General features: G+C 40.3%; 1 protein-coding gene across 6 annotated transcripts in view; it reads left to right on the forward strand.

Moving 5' to 3' along the window:
• The first annotated feature begins 612 nt into the window (after positions 1-612).
• The window catches only part of LOC110991023 (uncharacterized), a 118,086-nt gene continuing 97,554 nt past the window's right edge, over positions 613-21,144 (forward strand). For 2 of the 6 annotated variants that reach the window (XM_087134813.1, XM_087134815.1), the window contains exons 1-5: positions 613-701; positions 9,123-9,297; positions 10,205-10,280; positions 14,929-15,091; positions 15,487-15,660. In XM_087134813.1, the coding sequence (XP_086990939.1) occupies positions 15,029-15,091; positions 15,487-15,660 (237 nt within the window). In that variant the 5' untranslated portion in view covers positions 613-701; positions 9,123-9,297; positions 10,205-10,280; positions 14,929-15,028. Of the gene's footprint in view, positions 702-9,122; positions 9,298-10,204; positions 10,281-14,928; positions 15,092-15,486; positions 15,661-20,367; positions 20,771-21,144 lie in introns of those variants that run through there. The other 4 variants (XM_022256091.2, XM_022256090.2, XM_087134814.1 and 1 more) reach the window with 4 other exon arrangements.

Below are 21,144 nucleotides of genomic sequence, written 5' to 3' on the forward strand. Positions count from 1 at the left end.
AATATACCAGAGTTAGAAAAGGAAAAAGGCGACCTGTACCCAAAGAGGATTCCTTTTGAATTTGCATAAAACAAAATGATGCAAGTTTCACATTTTGTACAGCATTCGGTGACATGGTGAGTTTACTCGGGTTCGCCTTGCAGAATGGAACAATCAGAGACTTACCTCCTGAAAGTGTTATTACAGTATCACCCATAAATATTCTTTATCTTTATGAGTTTTTCTTAATCTGCCCTTCTTTCCCTTCCCGAAAGCACTCACAATCCGCCTTGCACAGAAGCACCGCCTCATCGGCTGAGAGCTATTGGTCGTGAGTGTTTCATTTTGTTGGTAGCGACGCGACCGTACCAGAATACATTTCATCGTCGTTCGTAAACCAGCGAAGTTCAGTTCTGACCAACGGGTGACATCTGTTACTAACAAAATTGTTCCCTCTTTTGGTGCAGCTCAAGGCTCATAGTAAAGCCGTGCTTAGCCGAGGGAGGTAACGAGGGTTAGGAAGTACATGTACCGGTACACAATGCAAATTGATGCCGGTTGCTAATTCCATTGGCAATGATGTATAGCGCCCTCTTACGATAAATAGTAGAAACCGTCCATTGGAGCAACCATTTTCTAAACAAACGTGCTGAACTTTTTTTGAAAATAGCTTGTAGTTCGTGACAAACAAGCCTTTGAAAAGGACGCTGCATATTTGTCAGGTAATTTTTCAATTTGGCATCAATGTTTACATCACTTGGGTTCCAGGAATTAACTAATTTTATTCGACAACTGTTAGAGAACTTTCTTTAGTTCATTTTTTAAAGTTTTTCATGAAATGAATCAAATTTGATTGAGATCTTGTGTTCAGTACCTCAGCGCATGGAGGAAGGAGTAACCAGCCTACCCCCAGAGCTCAGTGGGGTTCGTGGGAGAGGAGCGGACGTCGGACCCTGCAGTTGAACGTCCTGTTTTCCTTCCTCCATGCACTCACACTCTGGCATAGACCCGTAAACAGGGCCCGACGAATACTCCTCCGTCGTATGACTGGTATACGACGGAGGAGTATTCGTCGGGCCCTGTTTACGGGTCTAACTCTGGCATGTCTAGTCTGGCAGAGGATGTTGACTGATTTTTATTAGGATCGGAACGCACTCAGAGCTGTGTGACAATGCAGCATTGCCACTGCCTGAAAAATATTTCAAGATCTTAAAAAATCGCAACCCCTCTTGAAAACTTTAAAAAAAAATCTCAAAAATCCAGAAATCTGGAATTAAAGTTGAAAAATTTCAAACATCAGATAAAAATCTTTTAGAGATTTAACTTTTGTCTATGAGTTTACTGGCTTTTGTTTTAACGTATTGATCTTAAAAAGTGTCTGGAGTGGATGCCATACATAGTCACACTCACGTGTGTAAGCACAGACTATGCACGTACATGTGTAACTTACGTCTTGTTCCAAGCACGAGCTTATGATCACTAGTATCCAAGTCATGACTCGTTTAATTAACCACTTGCTGCCGGGTGCTTTTAAAAATGCAGGGCACACATACGGGACATTTTCAAGATTTTCAGTTTTGAAAATTCTTCGAAACTTCATCATTTCATTTAATGGACGTTTATACTCACATGAATGACTGTTTGGTGGCTACCCTAAGCTGACAGGCAACCTTCATTGACTCCTGAGTATTTCAGCCAGGCTTGCCGCCCTGTAAAGAGAGCCCAAAATTGTGAGGTGTTGCGTAATTTCCTTTGTCCCCAGTGAATGCGAGTGCCATCTTTTCAAACGCGGCTGGATTAGCATGCAGTGGTGCTGTGTCGCTCATCAATGGGGCCCTGGAACACTTTTGTCCAGGGTGCTAATCCACATGCGCGCTATGCCCAAAACAGTGGTATACTGTTTAAAAAAAGTGAAGGATTACCTTCGAAAAATGAAAGCCAAAAATGAGGGCAATTCCTAGCAGCCCTCATTTTTGGCTTTCATTTTTCGAAGGTAATCCTTCGATTTTTGGCTCCGAGTACGGTCTTTTGTTACACAGACCAGCTCTTCTGTCCCATTTTGGGCACCCCAGCTCTGGATAAACCCATGGTGCTTGAAACGGGATTCCCGGCAGCAAGTGGTTAAACCTATACCGTCCAGTATGTGTCAGTCCGTGCAAAATAATGGCACCAGTTTACTGTACTGCTTGCCGCATAATTTTTCTGCATGAACAGAACAATGAACACATGTATTTTGTTACGTTTACAAAGGGTTTTGTAATAATTTACACAGACTTGAAAAATCTGGAAACATTTCAGACCCTGATCTTGAAGGAAACAAAATTATCCAGTAGCAACTCTATGTGACAGTGCCCAATCACTTTTCAAACTGTACACCTGTTCATGGTCAGAATTTCTGTTACCTAGTGGCATTATTCCGTCGCCGCTAATCCCTCCCCCTTTTTCTCAACACCAAATATTTCTTAGATATGTAATACAAAACTGCTGCAAACTGCTTGCCAACTATCATGACCTAAAATACAAATCACAAAATATGGAGGGCCTGATGTTTCAATCCTAGCAGAATCTTTCTCAAAGGCAAAAGTCTTTGGTAAACAAAAAAATAAAAAGAGGACTTAAAAGCAGAGGAAATGGAAAAGAGCAGAGATGAAAAATTGAAAGGGAATGAAAATGACCAATACACGTATGCTCGAAAACAACCTTGCCTCAATAACAAAATTGCCTCCTGGAGAAAAGTGTTCCCCACCTAAAAATAAACCTTGCAATGCCTGTGCTTCGATGCCAGTATATTTCACTGGGTAATACTGATATTTGATATTTTTTTCTGATGAAAAACAAACATAATGAAGAAAGCTGGGTTTGACTACAAAACAGAGAAAACCTTAGTTTTGCCTTTGTGCACTTCGTTCCAACAACTTAGAACTTTACAAGATGAGATTTCATCGGTCTGCATTGTGGTTGATATTCAGGCATTATCCAAACTTTCTATTCTGAACATTGTGATATAATAGATATACCTGTATATTAAAACTGTTGCAAATAGCACTCAAAATTTAGGCTTGGTTACATTGGATTAGTTCTTATTAATCAAGTGATCCTAAACTGTTGTTGATCTACATGTAGAAATATCTCGCACACACAGCATGTACACATGTGGTAAGTACCATCCAATCCTATATTTTTTTGTGGCCTATGGGGCAGCGTGGACATTCAGGTTTCTCCCAGAATGGTATGTACCGCACCGCTGAAAACAGCGAGCATGGCGATGCATGCACACACCAGCCAGTCTGAGGATCGCTCCTTGCAGACCTTGTTTTCATTGGTGCGGTGTGGTTGCTGCCTACAATTTTGAGAAACTCCCGGATGTCCGCACTGCCCCATATAGTATGCGTTTGATAAAATACCACCACTATTCTGTTTCAGTTTTAAATACTGTAAATGTAAAATGATTCTTCACAGTTGTTCCTTTTTTTATGTTTATTTTTCTGGAGACCAATAGTGAACCACTCTACCCTTTCTTCATCTGTTGGGTTTTCCAACTAGATGATAAATTGTACATTTTAGCCACCATAGAATCGATACTATATAATTACTAAATTCCTTCTTACACAGCGTGTGGCCGCATGGTGCCTTTAGCATGTGCAACACTTAAATTGAAATTATGGTTTCAATCCCAGTGAACACCATTTTTTTCTGCCCCAGAGAAGTCACAATACCATCCTACATTGTTTCAAATCAAATATTAAGATACATTGCAGAATGTCCATGTTTCCTGTTTGTTCTCCGTGGCTCTGGAGCAAGTTCTTAAACGGTAGTTCACAGTTACAATTTGAAGTCTCCTATTATTCCCTGGGCATGTTCTGTTGCTGTGGTGGTACGAAAGAGAGACCATATTGGTACCAATTCATGGTCAAATATTCAAATGTACACTACCAAAATAAAAAACGAAGTGTATTCTGTGCTGTGCTCTGGTTATGTATAATTTTTATGTAGCCGGCATTCAACCGATATCACATGCAATCACTAAATTTCCATTTCGGAGTGAGTGATTGCATTAAGGGATGGGAATTTATATTTAATTTGAAAAATATCTTGAAAACTTGCCCATACCGTTTACATGTAAACGTCCCACCCTATCATTACAAACTTTAAACACAAACAATTAATTACAATCTAAAGAGTTGACACAAAGTTCCAGTGATGAATTCATGGTATTCCTTTGATCTGAATGACCAGTAAAGTGTTCCGAAAATTAGATTACATCTTACAGGCATAATTTACTAAAAAATTAACATCAGATTGCATCAGTCAAAACAAGTCAGTCAAACCTCTAAAAGGGGTGGTTCCGTTTAAACGTTTGGAAAATATGTAAACGGCTTTGGAACTTTTTTCGTTTAAACGTGTAAATATGTAAACGTCTCACCCTTAGAATGCATGGCACATTACATGTAACTCAAAGCATGAAATTGCCATTTTTCCCTACCCATGGAACTTGCTAATAGTAGTCGGGCCGTTTTATCAGACGATGCCGGCATGAGGTGTCTCAACAGTATGGGCGTGCCTGCATGCACGCCGTTCCTCCTGTCGGCGGACCCAAGCCTCTTGAACCCGTTCTGCCCTTTGTTGAACTCTGGCCCGCCATGTCTGAAAATCTTGGGCTAGACGTTCCCAGTCTGCTGGGAGACCGGCAACACTAATGTTGCGTTAGCCAAGCAGGGGTCGTCCACGATTTCGCTTCCCCAGAGACAGTTCACCGTATAGAAGGGCCTTAGGATTTTGTCATCAGACATACGTAGGACGTGACCAGCCCAACAAAGCTGTATTTGGGCCAGAATGGATTCAATGGAAGGCATTTTGGTTCGTTTTAGAACTTCAACATCAGTGATCTTATCCCTCCAGGAGATATCCATGATTGTGCGAAGCTGTCTTAGCTGGACGGCGGAGAGCCTGTTTATGTGCTTTCTGTAGAGTGTGTAGGTTTCGGCCGAGTAAAGCAATGCACTCAATACCACAACCCTGTATACCCGACATTTTGTGCTGAGTCGAATGCCACGCTGACTCCAAAGCCGATCTTTCAGACGTGAAAATGAGGCAGCGGTAGCTTTTATCCTGTCATCAAGCTCAGCATCTACATGTAGGGTGTTTCTCACCGTTATGGTGGAGCCAAGGTACTTGAACGATTGTACCGTGTTCAGTGGGTTCCCGTCCAAAAATGACAGGTTTCACGGGGGGTCAATCAGGTGCAGGTTGATACAGTACCTCTGTCTTCTTGATGTTAATGGAGAGTCCAAAAGCTGTTGCTGATTGTGCAAAGTGGATCATGAGTGAGTGAGCCACCAGTGCTGTGTCGTCGGCATAAAGAAGATCGCGGAGACAACACACCAGAGTCTCACGATGAGAACGCAGACGCGAAAGATTAAAAAGGCCACCGTCCGACCGCATACGGATGTACACGCTGCTGGTGAGGTCAGATGGCATGTCTTCAATCACAGCAGTAAAGAAGAGAGCAAAAAGGGTGGGTGCAAGCACACAGCCTTGCTTGACTCCATGCATCACGTGAAAGGACTCGGATCTTGCACCAGCCACTGAGACACTTGCCTTCATGTTTGTATGAAGGCCTTAATAATTGCGAGCAGCTTTGGGGGCAGCCGTACTTCACGGATGCACCAGAGTGTGTCTCTCCCCACCGTGTTGAAATCCTCAAAGATGGCACAGAGTGGCATGTTTTGCTCCAGCGTCTTCTGCTGGAGCTGACGGATGGCAAATATCATATCCACAGTGCTCCGATTGCTGCGGAAGCCGCACTGACTTTCTGGGAGCACTTTTTCAGATATGATATGAAGGCGCGATAGGACGATTTTAGCCAGGATTTTACCGGCAACAGATAACAGTGAGATACCCCGATGGTTTCTGCAAATGGGTCGTTCACCTTTACGTTTAAAAATATTGACAATTGTAGCATCTTTGAAAGCCTGAGGCAGCTCACCCATTATAGTAGGCAGTATAGAGGTCAAGCAAATCAGCCTGGAGCACAGGTCCAACCTTCTTGAATATCTCAGCGGGGATTCCATCTGCACCAGGGGCTTTTCCAGCACTCTTGGCTGCCTTGACAAGTTCCTCCAAGGACGGTGGGACATCAAGCTCATTGCGCATAGGGTGGGCTTTTATTCTGTCAATTGCTGCCTCATCAGCACAAGATGGCTGATTAATTAAGTAGTGTTTGGAAGTGTTCTTTCCACCGACGCAGAATGTCGTCATGTGACAAATGTTCACTGTCTGCGCCCAGTACAAGAGTTGTACCTATCTGCATTGGCCCATCGATCGTCTAAAGGCAGTCATAGAAGGCCTTGGTGTTGTTGGTGTCTGCGAAGCTTTGCAGCTCATCAGCCTTTCTCAACCACCAGTTGTTTTTCATAGCACGAGTTGCTGCTTGAACTTGCTGATAATCAAAATAATAAGTTGAATTACTTTTAGCTCTCAGAGGACTCTGAATGGACAGTACATACAGGGATTTACCGACCAGTCCCAGATGTGCATGCTTAAATTGCTATTTTATTGACACAGCGACTGAGCATGCACAGTGATTGTTTTGACGTGTAGCACATCGTCTTAACTGTGAAACCAACATTTTCTCTCACTGCATAACGCCTCTTCTCCATTTGGGAATTAACACTATCCTACTTGGACATGGTGTTGGCCAGCTATTTGCAAATGAGATTTGTAAGTTGTTGCTCCACAATGCAGCTCTATGGCAGACTTCATAATGAACACATAATGAATAAAGACAGCCCGAACAGGACCAATTCATGGCATAACATAACTTTGTTATATGGTCACTGTGGTTGGTCTATCCACACGATCAGTCATCTCTTCAACAATTTCGCCATCAGCCAGTTGCTTTTTCTTTGGAATTCACAGTTATGGAAGATTGTTTCGTGAAAGGGTAAAGGTATGTCTGGGAAATATTCTAAATGTCCACAACTGACTGATAACGCAGTATGATGCAGATTGACTGACAAACCCCAACCACAGAATGAGGGCCAATTATGCATGGATCAAAGGTTCTGAAACCCATCACATTGTTTCCATTTGATGATGACAGCCACCATTTGCAATTGTTACAACTGTACCGACTGAATAGATCTGTGTATTTGTAGTCTACGTTGGCCCTTATTCCAATGACTTGTTTCAGGATTTGTGTTAATTAATGTGAGGAAAAAAATGGTAGTTTTTAAGAACAAAAATTTCAGAGCTGGCTTGCTTATCTTGCAAAATGCCTGACGGACCACAGAGTGCTCGAGCGCAAGAACAATAAACAAGTGGGGCCAATCAATGTGTAACACCCATTTAATGGACGTACCCGGTATACCGGTACAATGTACATTGAAATTTCTCTTTGACATGGTTTTATATACAGTTGACAATGACTGGCCCTTACATTTCTTACTTCTTTAGTTTTTATTTAATTTTTGTTGTTTTACTGACACTTTCAAAGACTTTACAAGATCATAGAAAGAACCTGGAAAAATTATCAGACGGACAACTATTCGGTCCTCTTACACTTTATGCAAGTAGGCCGACATGTAACATTTGAGAATGATAAACTTGATTTTTTTACTCTGCTTAATCATAAATTTATACGATGTACATGTACTTTCAATGAGCATATTTTGTAATTATTTGGACAGACTGTAGTCAAGTTGATGGAAGGCTGTTAAAAATTTGCCAAAACAGAGTTACAGGTTGAAGAAGTGTCCTTTGTTCAAACTGAACATATCCTCAGGCTACACATACTTGGACTTTGGCAAAATCTGCAAGACTAAATCCTACTTATTCTGTGATTTGATACAGCCTGATTGAGTTTGAATGAAGACAACTTGTGTTGATTTAAATAAGGCATAGAAAAAACCAAAAATATTGGCTTTAATTCAGTCATGCATGATTTTTTTTTTGGGCCAAGAGGTTTGAAAGCCGGCCACTGTTAAAATGAACAGCGATAACTTTGAGACTTGCCAGTATCTCATCCTGCCTGGTTTTAAAAGTGTGACCTTATGGTGATTTATTACCATACTATTTTTTTTTCCTGTACACTGGTAGTGCTGCACTTTTCCTCATAAAAGAGGCCTTTCTGGTGTTGGCTTGAGATTGCATCAGGTTGATGCTTTTCTGACTTTTGCAGGTCAGCCTACCCAGAGGCAAACTTCTGCTCAACCAACCGTGTGACCTCTCCAGTACACTACTGTGCACTGTGTACAGATCCCAGACCGGCAATGTAGAGCTCAGAATTGTGTGTACCATTAATGCACTGGAAGCATCTTTTCCATTTGGATCGTTTGATTTACATATAAACATGTACGCTTGCTAGAGTTGGTAACTGCAATGGCATGGTACATGTATGTGTCACCATACAGCAGAATTTCTTCACAGATTTTTACGTGATCACGAGTCACAATTTACTTACAATGGGGCTTTTTTTCCCCGAAGTTAGTTTACTGAAGTTTGCCTTACTTCAGTCCAATTTACTTTGACCAAATTCATGGGAGAGTGATTTTCACCTGCACAGGGATATTCAGAAGGAAAGGGGCAGTTTACATTCTGCTTCATACATTCTTTACATTCTTCATTGTATTGTCAGATTGTGGAAAAATAACTTTTTCTAAGTTGCTCCGGTCCGTCTATGAAACTCCGAAATGGCTTTTAGTCACTGTCGCGTGGTTCACTGTAAGCTCGTTTCCCTGGGCACATTGCACACAATAGATACTTGTTGCAGCTGGTACATCTGGAATTGAATATTAAACAAATCTCATGTTTGTACCTTACATTTACATATCCTATGGCCAACCCTCCAAATTACCCCTTTAGCCCTGCATAGTCCTTCAGTCATGAGATATAATTTTATCCACAAGAACCCCATAATTCAAGGATTTCAGTTTAGTCACTGGTGGCCCTGAACTTCTGCACATCTATGGCAAAGTATTGTAAAGGTGCAGTAACAAATTCAGATTGTCTGTTAAAAATTGGTTACGCCTGTCAGACTTTTCAGTAAATGTATCCAGGTGCCCGACTCCTCTCAAAACCAGACGGAAATCGATTGTGTGACTGGTTCACTGATTCAGGGCTTTTATCTCACTCTCCACCAATAGGAAGCTGCCACTCATACTAAGGTGTAGGCTTTCGGGGGAAAAAAAAGGCCGGGAACTAGCTTGCAGAGCTGGTTGGGCTGCAAGTTTTCTCTCATCAGGAACTTAGCAAGTGAAGCCTGCAAAGGTGTGAGATTTGTCCCCTCCACAAAGACAAGAAAGTGCGCTGGTTGCTAAGGTAAGGTTTTGACTGTACTTGGGTGCAAAGGTCAGTTGTGGCCGTCCTTCACAGCTCCAGTCTCTTTTTAGAGTTTGGGGCCTCTAAATTTATCAAATATTCTCCTCTTTTCTTGCAAATTATCTGTGCATCCTTCACTTTGTCTTATTGGGTTGGATTTTCAAACTGATCCCAGTCACAGTAATCTTAACTTTGGTGCTTACATCTTGATGGTTCTTGAACGACACCAAGCATGCATGGTAAAGACAAATCTGGCGCAAAGAATTAGAAGCCATCAATGTCAGGCCATCCAGTTTGCATGCAGGTGGTTGTGGTGCGTGTGTGTTATATTCTTCCCCAATTGCCAAAGTACTCATCATGCACATTCAAGTTCAGACAAGCACTTGAACCCTGCAGGACTAGCATCTCCTTGAATACGTCTAGAGTCAGCCTAGCTAGGTAGGCCTTTTGAGGGTCTCCTGTGTTACATCCAAGGAGACTACCAGGTTCGTGTATTACATGTACATGTGCACATACATGTACCAGTCCACTTTACATGTAATTCCATTCAGCATCCTTATCAGGAGAAGCTACTGGTAAAGAGATGGATATCTGCAGGATTCTTTTTCCGGGGGGGGGGGGGTGAGATGGGAAGGGGGTGGAGGGCAGGGGGACAAGGGTGACTCTGGGGGGGGATGAATAGGGGCCATGCCCCACCACAAAAGGAGTCCATATTTTTGTCTTTGAAAAGAATGAGAGAAAGGCATTTCATTTCCCTTCCTTACAAAAGCTTCAAAAGCTCCCACATGAAGCCGCGCCCCCTCGCCAGGGCCGTGGAACGTTACACCCCAGATAATTAATAAATTGTTTGATTCCTAACAACAAGTTTGCCTTCCTCCTCCCTTCCCCCCTGGACAATTTGGCTCAGGATGTGCCGGACATGGGAGGGGAAGAGCAAAGCACCGAACAGCAACAAACCAGCAAATCCTGAATGGTAGGAAGAGGTCAGTTTCAAGGTACCTGTGTAATACGGGCGATTCACAATAGTGCGCCTCCAAGAGTTTGAAATGCGTGGGCCAATCACAACGCGTGAAATTTGTCGACCCTTTCGACAGATTTTGCACATCGTGATTGGCCCACGCGTTGCGCACTATTGTGAATCGCCCGTATTACAAGCAATTAAATGTGTTATTTTCATTTCCTTGCTTCATTTTTGATCTACATGTAATTCCCCTTTTCTTGTCTTTCTTCCCACTTTTTTGTTATTTACATTTTACCGAGGGGGTGGAGAGCAAGTAGACTCACCCATACTCATGCAACTAGTACTGCAGGTCAGGAAACAATTTACAAAACGGAAACAAAAGGAAAAAAATTACATTTAGACACAATTAACAGGAAAGCAAAGCATGAGTAGATTTATAAATTATAAACCAGAATGAAAGCCAAATAACGATATAAATGCATGCCCCCGCAGGTTTGCTACCTGTAAGTAGTAAATTACACTTGAGTAGCTCTCCAAAATCTTATCTGATAATTACACCCAATCAGGCATCCTATAACACAAACGCTAGAGCACTGAATCCTATTGGACAAAAAGATTAATCCCATAAATACAAAACAAAATCAAATCAAAAGAGAAAAAGAAACGATATCCATTCCTGACAAAAGTCACATGTAGTATGATACAAGAAGGAAAATCATATTTGTGTTATAATTATTCCTTTGGCTTCAAATAAAAAAGTACAAATATTACATTAATTTACAATGAATTATAAGGCAACACAAGCATGCAAAGAAATATCTGGCAGTTTTATCATGTAGACTCACAGATTGCCTGTCATTTCAAGATTTCAAAAACTTCAACAAGACAATCTTAGGGTTGGCCCTTTAAATTTCTGAAAAAATTTACTAGTCTGACTACAGTACCTGTACATGCCATTCAAACCATTACAGGGCATAGGCCCAAGATATGTTTTCTTTTCTTTCGTTCTTCATTTTTTTTTCTTCGTTGGTTGGGCCTAAGGACAAAGTAGTTCGGGTTCATCTCAGTGACCCACTTCATTTCTTTTGTATTCTTGTCAGTATTGTCAAGCTCTTGAGTCAGCCAATTCAGGTAACTCAAGCTGAATGCTGTCTGGCTTGATTTATCCCCCCAGGTATTTTCGAATTCCGTGACAGAGGCAAAAATAAGCTGCGATAAAGTCACAAGTATTATCCATGGTGATGCTATGTTGGCCAATAATCCCGTTTCTGTGTCACCAGATGGAGGGGTTAAGCCTCATCATCTACATGTATAATTCATGTTTGACTCTGAATATGTCAGTAAGGGGCTGTCTGCATGAAGTCTCTAATTAAGCTTTAAAGTCAGCTTTTTTGGTGTTACCAGTGGCGACAGAGACATTTACCAGTAGGCCCTATATATTGAGGAATGCAACATGTAGGCTGGGGTTTACTTTAGTTTTTATTTCTTAGCGTCATGTTAGATTTTGAGATGAGGGTGATGGTTGGATGTTTCTAGGAGATAAAAAAATGGATGTATTTTTGGAAGCCGTTGTAGGGAAGTAAATTCTCCCTTATGCCAGTCACATTTCAACCTTTGTAGAATCTGAGTAACCGTCAGATGTCCCAATCTGTTAGCCTAGTCTTGTAAGTTATGCTAGTCCAAGAAAGTTGTTTGTTTAAAATGAATTCTAGAAGCAAGGAAATATACAAAGATGACAACAGTCCATCATTCTGTTTCAGCCCAAAAAGAACTGTGGAAAGAAAGCAGTGTGTTAAGCTTAAGCTGTTTGAGGAGCGCAAACATATAATGGATTGGTCTCAGCTGAAATAGCAAAGCAGGTGTTTGTCTGACAGGTTTTGTGTCCAGTACTTTATGTCAGAGAAATACATGTACATGTATGCATGCTTGCGACCTTTCCAATCTCCCCAAAAACCGAATATCATCTTAACGGATAGATTAAAAGCCCTTTTTCAAAAATACGCCTTGCATATTGAATGTCTGCTGTCAAGCAATACTGAGTTTGATGGATGGAAGCGGATATATGGCCCTGGCTTGTCTGGGTGTCATAGTTGTTCAAGGACGCATGAAGGAGGTGCTTTTTGTGTGGGAAGTTCACCTCCCTGTTCAACCGTGCCCCAAAAAAAAAAAGAGTGCACTTTTCACCCCTCCGAGGTGAGGCCTGACACACTTCAGATTTTTACCCCTTTTGAAGAAAGGAATGCAGTCGCCCGTGGTCAGTCAGAGTTCAGTTTCAGGTGAATCTGTGAAAAAAGGGGAGGGGAGGAGGGGAGGAAGAAACGAAAAAGGACTCGGTGTGTTGAGCCATTTCACACTCCTGAGCAAGACCACTGACAGAAGTAGGTACATGTAATTCACTTGTCAGTTGGCTGTTTCACTTAACTGGTTTTGAATCTCCCTATAAATAGCCTCATTGAAAGATGGAAGATAGGATGTAGAACAGAAAAGGTCTGATACCCCAGTCATTCTGAGGTATCTTTGAATGTGACTGTCTACTCTGTGCTTACATGGTTAGCTGTCTCCTGATTGAGACCGTTCCCTTTTGAACCGTAGGAACAGCAAACTAGTCATTTAGGTTCCTGGCTCTCACATTTATGCTAGGAACATGTACATGTATGATTGTCAATAAAATAAGTGTACCAGTAACGCCCACTTAAATAATGCTGTATCACATTTGACAAAAAGGGATGGCTTGTCTCATATAGCAAAACTATTGGATTTTTGTCTAAGTTCTGTGATAAATAGTGGTACGTGCTGCGACTCAAGCTTATCCTCCATTCTGCCTGAGTTGAGGCTAATTTGGCAGTTACCCTCATATCCAAGCTCAATGCAAAAAGTATGGTATATGCAATAACTATGTATATTTCTGGGCACTTCACATTTTGTGTTACTTCCCTACTGAAAATGTCCAATTCATTTACCTATTGAGACCAATTCACTTACCCATTGGATCCAATTCACATACCAACTGGATCCAATTCACTTACCAATTCAAAACCCAATTGCTTTTGCTTGGAATCAATTGGAATTCAATTGGGTTCAATTGGTTTGAATAGTAAGTTCGGACCTTTTCTCAGTTGGGCCATTTCAAACCAACTGAAACCATTTTCAAAACCAATTCAAACCGATTGAGTCCCATTTGAAAAATCCATTTGGTGGGGGAAACAAGCTGAAAGCAAACCAATTGGAACCTGTCACGTCCCATTTGAAATTTCTAATTGATCGAGGAAAACAGAGAAAGCATACCAATTGGAACCATTTGATTCCCATTTGAAATTCCAATTGATTGGGCAAAATAAACAGCAAAGACAAAAATCCAATTGAAACCAACTGCGTCCCATTTGAAATCTCCACTTGATGGGAGAAAACAAATGGGAGAGAAAACATACCAACTGAAACCAATTGAGCACCAATTGATTGCCAATTGGACCCAATTCATTCCAATTAAATCCAATTCAAAAATTAATTGGTTTGAATTGGCCATTTTTAGTAGGGTTTAAGTACATACATTGTACACAGTGAACTTGTGTTTTGCACGAACATCCCAAGTGATGTTGGCCTACATGACTACACCATGCCCGGTCTATCTTGTGTACAATGCCATTTTTGTTGAAACTGCCTGAAGAGAACTGGCTGAATCTGGCTATATAATCTATCAGTAAATGTCAGGGATGCAAAGTTTTCTTGGTGTACACATCCAAAACAAAAAGGTCCCAATCTAAAAAAAAAAAACTCCTACCTTGCCTTAGCATCTACTGTCAGTGAATGACAGGTCTACAATGTAAACGTGACAAAACGGACGGGTCTAAATGTGACAAAATGGGATGGTACTAATGCTTGGTATGTGTAGGCAGTGATTGGAGCTTGAATGACTTAGAAGGGGAAACTGTGCTTCTCATATCCTTAGAGCCAAGATGTTTTCATCTACTTTTAGGCTGTAGAGTAAACACACATAATGGATAAACACAACCTACCAAACATGACTGCAAAGGTTCAAATCAAAGGCCGATGTAGCACTGTTTTGTGTGCTTTCATTCCCTTTGGATGCCTCATGGTCCTGTTCAAATCTGTGACCAAACTACTTGATCTACCTCTCCTTGCTACTGGTACATGCATGGTCAGGAAAATACTGGTTATGATGTTCACAAAGGCCTTCTGGGCTGTTACACACCCTAAACTTGAACCCTACAGTGTGCAGTTACATGCATCACATATTTTGCTTCTGCAGGATTATCAAGTTTGGCCGAGCAAAAAAGTGCAAAGCAATAAATTAACACGAAGTGTTGTGCACAAAGATCCTAAAATCCATTCCATAATTCCTCTCAACGAGTGGTTCTGGAGCCATGCACCAAAATATAATTGTTACTCTTAACACTCTGGAAAATAAACCTCAAAAGTGTGTAAAGATAATTATATCCTGCTTCACACATGTAAATTTTAAAAGACTGCTTAAAAATTTTGCTCAGAAGTCAATGTGATATCTCTAATTACAACACAGCATGTCCATGTGTGCATCAATTTCACAGGTTTATTGTCCAAACCATTAATGTCAATTTTGTTGTTAAACTAGACAAGGGGGAGAAAGTGGTTCAGAGGAAACAAATTTTTTTTATGATTTATTTTCATGATAGGTACCGTAACAGCTGTGCTACAGTACTTACATATTCATGTACACGTATAAGAGGGGGCCCAAGTCTGATTTGGATCATTAAGAGAACTTTGGCTGTGTGCATGGGATATGTTTTTCTGTATCACTGGCATCATGAAGTTAAGTCAAAGATCTTCGTCTCTTTGGTTTGTAGAATTTGTCTGTACACATTCTTTGTCTCCAATTTTTGCTTGTATTTGAATCATTAACCTGCATGTAATCTGTAACATTTTGTTCCTTGTCTGATTGCATAATTTTTCATTTAAAAATATAAATATTGTTTCAAAAAATCATTTACAAAACTGGCAATGCTGACTGGAACCTGGAAAGTTCTACATGTGCTAAGTAAAGTACATGTTGCTATATTCAACTGCATAATTAATATGAAGAACTAGTTAGGTGCATCTGTTGTCCCCCAAATTACTCTCTTTTGGGACATTTTTCAAACGTAAAAGATACATGTATGTTGTCACTGCAAAAGAAAGAAATAAAAGTTACAAAAATTTATCATGGTAGTCTTTCTTTCCTGTCGCTTGGACAGACTCAACAACAAATGGATCGGGCGTATGAAAGTGACCGTGAGTCCAGAGGACAGTCTCGCACCCGAGGCGAGGTGATCCCACAACGCTCCAGAAAGATAGACGACCTCATTTTTGACTGGAGTGACCGAGAGAGAAGTGCCATTGTGGTGGAAGCAGAAGATATTCTTGAGAACGTGAGTTGATAAGCCCTCCGATCCACCCCCTAAAACTGTTGGGATTAGTTTCCAAGTACATGTACCTCAAAGCTGGGGGGTGGGGATATCTTAATGTACGGTAGACTAAGTACTAAACTCTGCCGTGCACCATGCCAGGGTTCGAGAATGAATGAAACACGGCATGTCTATTACTTAGCAATGTCTTTCCTTTGGGAATGACACCAACTTGACTTGCCATCATGGCAGTGTGTTGGTGGGGGGCTACCTTTACATAAGTCATAAGTGTTTCCCACTGTGGATTCCAGCATAAATGAGAGATGAGAGAGAAGGAAGCAGTGTGTCCTCTTTGGGATGAACGACACCACCTTGAATTGTCGTCATTTGTTCAATATACATGTACACGTAAGTGAAACAAGGGCAGTGGCTATAAACTGGTCCCTGCAAATGTTGTCTTTGAACCCTAAATAATTATGGAGGCAAGAATCAGACAGTTGGCCCAACCTGCTCGTCCATTGCTGATGAGAAAGTGCATAGGCCTATACTTGTGAATGAAGCACATGGAATTTGGCTATAGAATTTGATTATCCTACCACTTGCAGTGCTTTACACTACATGTAATGTTGGAACATCAAAGCCATTCACCTTGAAACCACACTTTCAAGGCAACTGATTGTTGAAACTCTATTCCTCCTGTTTGCAGATTATATTGGACCTTATATTAATACCTTGAATAATAGTTTTTAAATATTTACAGCCATTTTAAACACCTGGGGCTGATTGTACCAGTACATGGTGTACATGTAAACTTTAATTATGGCTTGCGGAAGTTTTCATGCAACAAATTTGTCGTACTACAGCAATGCGGTAGATTTCTTGAGAACTTGGCAATTAAAAGCCTTGCTTTGTTTTATTGTTAACAATTAACTTGAATGGGGATGATCCCTGTATTTTCAACACTTCCTTTTGTGCAGTTTCACAATGGTTAGCTATCTCCCAAAGTACACGCTTTTCTTGAGTTTCTTCTATCCTGCATACTTTGGAAATATTTTGGAACAAACATTTCCATTGTCTACAGCAGTCATATTTTGTTGGCTCATTTTGCAACTTATGCCACCTGTGGGTTATACCTGTGATCTGTTACACAACTTACAGGTATGAACATGATAAGCAGTATTTAACTTTCATGAAATATGACATACGTTGTGCTGCAGTTTACTCACTAAAAATTCAGGAAATATATGCAAAGCGTATTATCAAGCTTCATGAAATCAACTACAGCTCACCCGTCTCTTCCATTCACTGTGAGCAACAAAGACGCTCTGTTACTTTGGATGTAAAATTTGTCCCAATGTTGTCATTGCTTTGTGTGCAACTTCACAGTATGTTGGTGTTTCCATTTTTATCCAAACATGCAAAATGAAAATAGACAACTAGTGTGGAATAGGCAGTAAATATTTTCACTAAACAACTTCAAGTTGGAAAAATTACGGGCAAATAAAAGAAAAATGAAAGGTTATCCTTTCTCCAACAGGCATTAGTGTTTCTCCATACTTATAAAAACTATCGTTGGGATTCTAAGCAGCTTTCATACAATTCTTCAATAGTGCAGCAGTCTCAAGTGGCATCATGTACATCTTTGCCATGCAGTGCAACGCAGTTAATTGCAGCGCAGCGTCTATCATTGAGGCTACACTTGTTCTTTGTCAGCATAGATAGATAGATTGGTTTTCTTTTTCAAAAATTGTGGGCAGAGGGCCAAATTGTATGTGAATTTACAATATTAAAAGTTAAAAACATTAAGTAAGAACTGGAGATTACATAGATCAAAATATTAAATAAGTAACAAGCAGAGACTAATGAAGGCCATGCATAAAAACACAAACACAGAACTATGATAAAAAGTGCTTTCAAGTGAAGAGTTGTTCATAACTTGTAACTTTGTGAAAGGGGACAGCCCAGAGACTAGAAACTAGGCATCCCTAGTAGAAACAGAACAATCCAAATCAATTCTAAAATGCAAACAAATAAAAAAATACATACATTTGCAAAGTGATAATGCAGGCAAATGTTTGGAAAAATATGCAGTATTAAAACGTTTCACATCTGAGTAGTTGAATCATTGGTCATTTTGAGAGCTTAACAAAAGACGGTATGGGACTTCTCTGGCAGTGCAATGTAGTGGCGGAAAAAGAAGAAATTTGTTTGCATTGCATAATGACATCCCGTGGTATTCTGGGCGTTTAAGAGGGAACACATTCATGTTTTGTGGAAACCCAACAGCAAATTTGATACCGGTTAGCCCTTCTATCCTTTAACGAATCAATGTTACTGAACCTCAAAGAGTTACATGTAGTTGTGGTAGGTCTGATTTGTTACACAGTATCCCCACAAGTAAGTCTGGGTACTGTACATCCTTACAAGGCCAAAGTGTAGGTCCACTGCCACCACATTCATTGCACATACATGTACATGTACAATGCTATACAACATCACATTATAAGTATAGCAAGGCGCCCTCACAAGTTTTCAAGGCAGCAAGTTATGACTATCTGACGTCCCATGTGTAGTTTATACAATACCTCCAAGAGCCAGGTTATTTTGACCCATGTCATAGCCAGGGGGAGGGATTCTGCCCCCCTCCCCTCAAGAACTTGGCTGTGGCACACCTTGTTTTTTTTTAACTTGGCATGCATACACAGACACTCCTTGTCATTACAAATGTGAAGTTTGAACTCAATCAGACATGGTTTTGTTGTTATGGTCATTTGAAGTTCAGGTACTTGTACATGCATATGCCAGTACGTGTGCATTGAGCACCGCAGTGGAAAATGTATTCATTTTTGGCTGACCCCTCTCGGTAAAATGCACACTGCATGAGAACGGTAATACTGGGTATGTCCGATTTTTGAAAAAAGTGTGTTAAAATTACTGCAAAGAGTTACTCTAAAAGCTCTGAAATGCTAACTTTTGAAAAAATGCACTCTGGGTTTATCGAAAAAATAAGGTACATGTACACTGTAAAAGTTTAGTTTGTAAACATTTTCGGTCTATTTATTACACACTTATACAATGTCTGTAGGATACATTACAACAGAATGAGGCTGTTCCGCCTTGACATTTTCCCTTCACCACGTTAATGTACTCGTATTTCTCCACAGGGAAAAATGATCTGGATGGCAAGAAGTCTTAGATTCCCTTGATCAGAGGAATGTACCATGCCATCCACTCTTGAGACTCTGATATTTCCTGTTTCCTTATTTGATAACTTGATTGTTACAACTTCTGTTTTCTTTTAACTTCGTTTTGGGTGGTTCTGGAGGTCAACCTGGGTTAGAGTTATCTTCAGAAAGACAGAGGTATGTTTACGTACATGTACAGGTACATGTACATGTACCATGATAGCCATAGGGGATCAGTTGACTGTGTAGTTTGTTTGCCAAACAAAATGAGCCTGTGTAATTGTAGAAAATATTTGTGGTATTTAGTTGTAATTGGACAACTGCTGAGATATTCTGAAACGAAATATCATTGTGGGTGCCCTCTCTTCTGATGTACATGTAGACGAAACTGTGATGAGATACCAGTACTAGTAAATCTCAGTCAATATTTATACACATGTTTTCCTTGGCAGGGAATTTCAAATTGTTGAAACTTTTCTCTTTCCTTTTTAAAAGTTCCTATTGACATCAACAAAAACTCCACGCAATTCAAATTAGCATTTATGGATCTAGGTACCTGCCAACTCATGTGCAACATCTGAGGAGTTTTCAGTAGAAATAACAGAAATGTATTTTTTTCTGTAATTCGTGAATCTTAGAGAATTGGCGTAATCGTGATCCTCAAACCTCTCAGGAACATTTGTCAAGGATTTGGTTATTATGACCATGATTAAATACACCAGAGGGATCTTGAGCATGGAATATACACAACCGTTAATGGGGCTGGCATCCCAGCAGCAGCAGATTTTCTTAAACAGCAATTTGAGATGAAGCGGAATGGTGTATCCAGTGGGGGGGGAAACGGTTGGCAATTGTTATTTTTTTCATCATAATTGAAAGAGCTTAAAGTTTTGAATCAGTTCTACCATTGTTGGAAGGGTGATTATAATTTTTATGGATGAGGAAAAAATCCATCTTGCCCCCTTTGGAGCCAAAAATTAACTGCTTATGTGAGAAAATGGGCACTCTGTCTCATTCTGGTCCTCCTGTGCTCCTTATATGAGAGTCCCTTGACATGGAAAATAACTCTCACACATATCATTTCACACAAATCACTGATTGGTAAAAAAAAAAAATAAAAGTGTGAGTCGTGATTGGTGTATATAGTCTCACCCTCATTTAAAGGCTGTCTTTGACAATGTTTTTTAGGGTACACATCTTTATCAAGAGTGCTTCATTTTTCCTGGAAGAAGCATCATTGCTAGTTGCGTGTTCAGAGTAGACTAGACAATACTGTACCTGGGGTTCATTTAGGGCCAAACATTCTATTTGATCATCTGTGCATGTGCATACATACTTGTTAAAAAGACCGCTGTAGAAATGAAAATATGACTGTAACCTAATATTCCTGTTTGTCTGTTGAATATAGAGTGATTGTTTGATCCTTAGCTTGATCTCTGTCACCCTCCTGGAGGAGGTTCCTTGCATTAGGCATGGTCTACTGGGAAATCAAGCCTGTAGGTTACAACCAATGTTTTCTCAGAGTGTAATGTACTTGTACATGTATTGTATCTGAAGGAATGGGTGTACTTGCAGATGGCACGATGGTACATTTTCATGCAGCCTAAAACCATGGGAATCTTCTGCTGAGTAAAACTTTCATAAGGCAATCAAAAGCCTGCAAAAACTTCCATTTCTATCCATGAATCGTAATATACATGTAACACGTTTTTCTGGCTGCTTGAATTTTCTGGCGGAATGTTTCGTTGCAGGTTAAATGTCAGTTCCTCTGTCTGGCTGGGAAACTCAGCGTGTTCACTCAGCCGGGTTATAAATACCCACTTAAAAGTCTGTCCGCACAAAATACTTTTGTATGAATTTTACCTCATCTGTCAGTAACCGAAGGATTACGTATTAACTCTGCTATGGGGCAGTGTTGTGGAAAACATAGAAAGCTACCACAGAAAAAGGTAGGATTCTTGTCAATATCTGTCCAGTTTTTGTGTTTGGAAATGTCATTGGTGTTTGTGAATTTTGTGCTTTTCAGGAAAGCGTAGACAGCAAAGGTAAGTGTGTCCTCCCTCCAAAATGTTTAAAAGTAAAAATTAACTTTCAACAATGGTGAAATTTTTATGTGAACATGACAAGAAGTACCAGTATGTACTGCTAGGCCTTTGAGAAAAAGTTGAATTGGAGCTCACAAATGAACTCGAGGCAGACAAAATGTGCAATAAGCTCAGTGGTTGCAGTTGAAAAAAGAGATCAATCAATGTACATATACATGTGTGTAAAATGTAAACATGTACATGTTCGTATACACAATCTCTTGCAAAGTGATGATGCA

The sequence above is a fragment of the Acanthaster planci genome, linkage group LG03 (genome assembly GCF_054643075.1).
Source record: "Acanthaster planci isolate LZ-2023a linkage group LG03, COTS_SCS, whole genome shotgun sequence".
Taxonomy (NCBI): Eukaryota; Metazoa; Echinodermata; class Asteroidea; order Valvatida; family Acanthasteridae; genus Acanthaster; species Acanthaster planci.